At 54.8% G+C, this 5,265-nt stretch overlaps 1 protein-coding gene across 1 annotated transcript in view; it reads left to right on the top strand.

Moving 5' to 3' along the window:
• Positions 1-4,899, top strand: part of PSMF1 (proteasome inhibitor subunit 1) — a gene marked incomplete at its 5' end in the record, with an annotated part of 5,580 nt that extends 681 nt beyond the window's left edge. The window contains 4 exons of the mRNA XM_015415016.1: positions 205-399; positions 941-994; positions 1,919-2,077; positions 2,786-4,899. Coding sequence (XP_015270502.1) covers positions 205-399; positions 941-994; positions 1,919-2,077; positions 2,786-2,837 — 460 coding nt within the window. The remainder of the gene's footprint in view (positions 1-204; positions 400-940; positions 995-1,918; positions 2,078-2,785) is intronic.
• Between the last annotated feature and the right edge of the window lie 366 nt (positions 4,900-5,265).

The raw sequence follows: 5,265 nt of genomic DNA, 5'->3' as shown, positions 1-5,265 counted from the left end.
TCCCTATCCCCTACAAACATTGTTAGTCCCTTGTCTATATTTGAGTAACTGTACATCGCTTTGAGCCCACTGGGGAAAGCGATTAATAAATGGAAAGGATTATTATTATTATTATTATTATTATTATTATTATTATTATTATTATTATTATTATAGCTCCTCCCAAGCGTTTTGGTAGACCTCTCCCTTCCTGTCCCTCCCCAGAGTGTACAAGAACACAGAAGAGCTGCAGTCGCAGGTCGTTCATCACATCATCTCCCCATTCGACACAACCAAAGAGCGGGCCAGCCCCAAGGACGCCCCGAGACGTGAGAGGAACCCCTCCCCGCCCAACCCCCCGGACCACGACCCACTGTGGATCCCGCCTCGGCAGCCGCACGGCAGCCGGCAACCCCGCTGGTGAGTCTCTGTTTTTTCCCAAGGCGGCAAAAGGAGAGCTTGGCCTGGGCCGTGCTCCCGGGCCTCGTGGGCCCGCAGGGGGTGGGCGGATGCCAAGTCAGGGCTATTTTTGGGCAGGAACGCACAGGAACGGAGTTCCGGCTGGCTCCTGAGTTGGCCACACCCAGCAGGAACTCATTAGCATAACAGGCCACACCCAACAGCAGAAACTCATTAGGATTGGCTACATTAGGGGTGTGTGGCCTAACATGCAAAGGAGTTCCTGCTACAAAAAAGCCCTGGGTTTTGACCACAAACAAGGTAAACAGAATAAGAAGCAAAGGGTGGGTGTGGCTGGATGACCACACTTCTGGTAATGTGGGGGTGTGGCCTAATATGCTAATATGCTGTGCTGTCAAGGGTGTGGCCTAATATGCTGATGAGTGTCTGCTCTTGGGTGTGGCCTATTATGCTAATGAGTTCCTGCTGGGCTTTTTCTACAGAAAGAGCCCTGCCAAGGGTCACATGTTCCTGGCACTGAACTGATCCCCTTTCCTTTCAGGCAAGACCCCCTGGGGCCTTTTGCGGTCGGTGGGGAAGATCTGGACCCCTTTGGGTAAGTCGATCTATGGAATCCTAGAACCACAGAGTGGGAAGGGGCCATAGAGGCCATCTAGTCCAGCCCCCTGCCCAATGCAGGACCAGCCTAGAGCATCTGTGACAAATATCCGTCCAGCCTCTTCTTGGAAGCTGACAGTGAAGGGGAGTGAACCACCTCCCCAGGCAGCTGATTCCACCTTTGAACCATTCTGACCGTGAAAAAGTGTTTCCTAATCTCCAGCCGATTAAGACGCTGAACTGCAGGCTGTGGAAGGTCAGTAGTTCAGCAGTTCGAGACCCGAGTGTGCCGCATGACGGAGCGAGCTACCGTCTCTAGTTCCAGCTCCTGCCAACCTAGCAGTTCGAAAGCAAGACACTGCAAGTAGATGAATAGGTACCACTTCGGTGGGAAGGTAGCGTTCCGTGCGCCTTGGTGTTTAGTCATGCCGGCCACATGACCACGGAAACGTCTTCGGACAGCGCTGGCTCTTCGGCTTGGAAACGGAGATGAGCACCGCAACCCTAGAGTCGGATTCGACTGGCTTTCGAGCAAGGGAACCTTTACCTTTACCTTTAGGGCTTGAGTAGTAACAGTTAAGGAGTAATTGGTAGCTGCGTTAGCTTTGTGTTCCTTTTGGCCTTTCAACACTGTTATGTATTTTAAAGCCCCTTGTCTTGTCTTGTCTTCCCCCTGCCCAGGACTGTAATAATAAACCCTTTTTGTTTCACTGTTTCTCTGCCTGGTCATCATGCTTACTTTTCTCGGCTACAAAAGGGACAATGTGAAGGGGCTTGGGAAGATACCTAAGTCCAGGGTGGTGGCAGCAGAAGGTGGCAGCCTGCTGGGGTCATGACAGCAGCATACTGAGTTGACATTTTCACTGTGCTCTCCACTGCGACCCCAAGATCCTTTCCCTTGTCTCTTCTCTCTCTTCTTCAGGGGCCGAAGAGGAGGGATGATCTCTGATCCACTCCGATCAGGATTCCCAAACCCTATCATTGACCCTTCCTCCGGACTCCCCCACAGACTTCCTCCCGGAGCTGTCCCTCCTGGGGCCAGATTTGATCCTTTTGGGCCCCCCGGGGCTAGCCGTGGCGGGTGAGTACAGAGAACTTGCGTTTCTAGGTTGGATTCTCTCTGGAGATGGAGATGAGGGCAAAAATCTTGGCACCTTACTTGGGAAGTCTCATTTCTCTCTTCACACTAATAATTAGGGACGCGCACAAACCGCGTTATTTGCAGTTCTGTTCGTAGTTCGTGGTTAAACCACAAACCGAGGCACAAACCAAGAGGCCGGTTTGCATTGGTTTGAGCCATTTAAAGTTTAAACCCCTTCTTTCTGCTCTCCACAAAAAGCCGCGGGGAGCAGAAAGCAGAGTTTTAAAGGGCTCCAAGACATTTCACCCCCAGCCTTTTGCTCGCCGCGTTTTTTGTCAGTGAGCAGGACGCTGGGGGTGAAATGCCTCCCAGCCATTTCACCCCCTGCTTTTTGCTCGCTGCCGAAAGCCACGAGGAGCAGAAAGCTGGGGATGAGATGGTGGGGAGCCATTAAACCCCCGCTTTCTGCTCTTCATTAACCGCCACGAACTGCATTAAAATTCGTGGAAGTTCGTGGTGGTGGTGCTTCAGTTCTCAAACATCGCTGGCCAAAATTCATGATGAACTTTAGTTCATGAGCGGCAAAAAAAAAAAAGTCCACTCTGTAGCAGCCACGTGGCCCAGCGGAGGATCCCAACTCGGGCCAGTTTGCTGGATTCACAATGACCTTGGGGACGATACTCAGTCGCTTTCTTTTTCCCCTTCCAGGCCGAACCCCGACCACCTCCCACCTCCCAACTACGATGACATGTTTATGTGAGGACGGCGGACGATCTCCTCTCTGCCTCCGGGGGGAGCTGTGACCGCTTCTGACCCCCCCAGCTTGTGCTCGGGATCCAGGCTTCCGTTTTCTTTCCCGGGTCCTCAGAAACCGGCTTCCGTTTCTCCGTAGATGAACCAGAAGAGGACGCTGTGTGCATAAAGATAATTTCCCACCCTCTTCCCTTGCAAGATGTTATTTTGACTCCCTCTGCGCCCCTTGTGTCCCCCCCCCAAGAGTTTGAGTCTACAGATGCCTTTTAAACTAACGCTGGGCTGTAAGAATAGCTACTATGTTCGGGGGCGGGGGGAGCTTTCTCCAAAGGATGCGATGGCGTGAGAGCAAAATCCTTCCTTTCCTGTCTTCTCGACGACAGTGGCTGGAACCCAGCTGACCGTTGGCCCAGCCCATGGGGGGTGGGGGCGAGTGGACAACTTGCAAGCGCTGGCTTCGGTCCCTCGACTCCGCCAAACCTGGGGCCTCCCACCGGCATCAGGAGGCTTCCGTTTGACTGGAGGAAGCCCCCAAGTCTCTGTTGTGCCTCTCTTTCAGGCTGCCGCCAGAACTGCAGAGGCCGAAGTGGTGCATGAGTACGAATGGTCGTCTGCTGGGCGGATCCCTGAATTCCCCCCCCCCTTTCCCTAGAGTTGGAGATCCTGTTGGCCTCGGAACCAGCTGGCACGCTGAGAACAGACTAGTAGGCAGAACGGGCAGGATAGTGGGCCCTTCTGCAGGTCCGCCGCCCCGCTGCCGACACGCCCACGCTCGGCTGTTTTGCTTTGGTTCCGTCGAACTGCTTCAGAAACGGCCAGCCCAAGTGCTGGCCCGCTCCGCTTCTCTCGCAAGGCAGGCTTTTGCCGCCTTTCTCCCGCCCTTGCGCGTTGTTAATGGCATCCCCGACATGCAGAAATCCAGCAGGGGGAGCTTTTCCCGTCGGAAAGACTTCCCTTGCTAGGTTTCTGAGTGCGGGGCTGCTGTTACAGAAATGGGTGTGTTGCAAAGAAAGAGACCTCCTAGTTAGTAGTACATTTATTATGGCGTCGAGCCAAGCATTAACCATAAGCATCTCCTAGTTGCCTTGAGTGGCACCCCCTTTTTGCTGCCGCACCTCTAGATTTCGGAGGGCCCTAGCTGGCCGTTTGGCCGGGGGGGGGGGGGGCGGGAATTAAATCCCACCTAGTTGCTGGACAGCCACGCTTAACGTCATCCAGATCTTCCTGGTTACTCTGGGAGTTGAAAGGTCTCCCTAAGGATGCTGGCGAGCTGCTAAAAGCTCGCTTCTCTGTCGCCTCCATCCAGACAGCTGGCCGGGGGGGGGGCTCCAGATGGGGGCCTTCGTCTTGTAGCTGGCGGGATTGTGCCCCTCCCCCTAAGAGCAGACCGCCCTCCGCTACAGGACTGTGAATTCGCCTTTCGGCGTCACGCTCTGGACTTCGTCGCCAGTCTTGACCATTCGTGCCACTTTCCCCCATTCACGGAACGGCGCTTTTGCAATCGGCCACGTTCCTGACTTTGCAAAATGGAGCCACCTTGCCCAGCAGGGGTAGGAGGAGATGCCGGGGAGGCCCGTGTTGGAGGGCGGGCAGGTCCGTTTGGAATTTTGTTTCCTTGCCTGGCCGGTCGCCATCTCAAGACGACTAAATGTGTTGTGTTGTGGGATCGCTTTTGACCCGGAGACGTGGTTGTTCTGACGAATGCTGCGTTTCGTGTTTCGTGCCCCGGGCTCCCCGCACCCTGGGGAAATTTGGAGGCCAGTTGCGGCCAGAAGCGGCCACGGGGAAGGGCGTCACGCAGTCGCATTCGCAAAAGGATCTTGGCAGAAGTGGGGGGGCGGGTTCGGTGGATAAGCCAGCCAGAGGCACTGACTTGGGAGCGATCTCGATCCTGCGAAAGGGTGCCCCCCCTCACATCAACATGGGGAGCTCCACTGATTTGAGGGGCACCCCAATGCCCAGTTTGCCAACACCGGAGGTGGGGAAGGTGGACCCTCTAATATACGCGGGCGTGCTCAGTGCTCCTCCCTCGGGCTGAAACATACCAACTGGGAAGCGCGCGTGTCTGCTCGGTGAATGCATAAGGCTGGTTAAGTCATTAAAGTTTTCTTTTTTAAAAAAACGTCACGGCCTCTTCTCCTGTTGAATCGGTTTGCCTCTCAACAAGTCCACTGGGCTCATCTTCGCTCTGGGGGACGTTCCAGACAACAGACACCCTGTGAGTCAGGTGGGGCTGAGGGAGCTCTTTTGAGGACTGCCCTTGAGAGAACAGCCCTGAGAGAACTTGTGAGTGACCCAAGGTCACCCCAGCAGCTGCATGTGGAGGAGAAGTGGGGAATCAAACCCGGTGTCAAAAGCCGGCAGCCTGTCTGTGCTGGAGAGAAGAACACATGCGTGGAGCTGCCTGCTACACAGGCCTCGTAGCTACCGTGGGG

The sequence above is a fragment of the Gekko japonicus genome, unplaced genomic scaffold, assembly GCF_001447785.1.
Source record: "Gekko japonicus isolate JY-2015 unplaced genomic scaffold, Gekko_japonicus_V1.1 scaffold5465, whole genome shotgun sequence".
Taxonomy (NCBI): domain Eukaryota; kingdom Metazoa; phylum Chordata; class Lepidosauria; order Squamata; family Gekkonidae; genus Gekko; species Gekko japonicus.
Note: the sequence above shows the minus strand (reverse complement) of the source record. Positions and strands in the feature narration are given on the sequence as shown.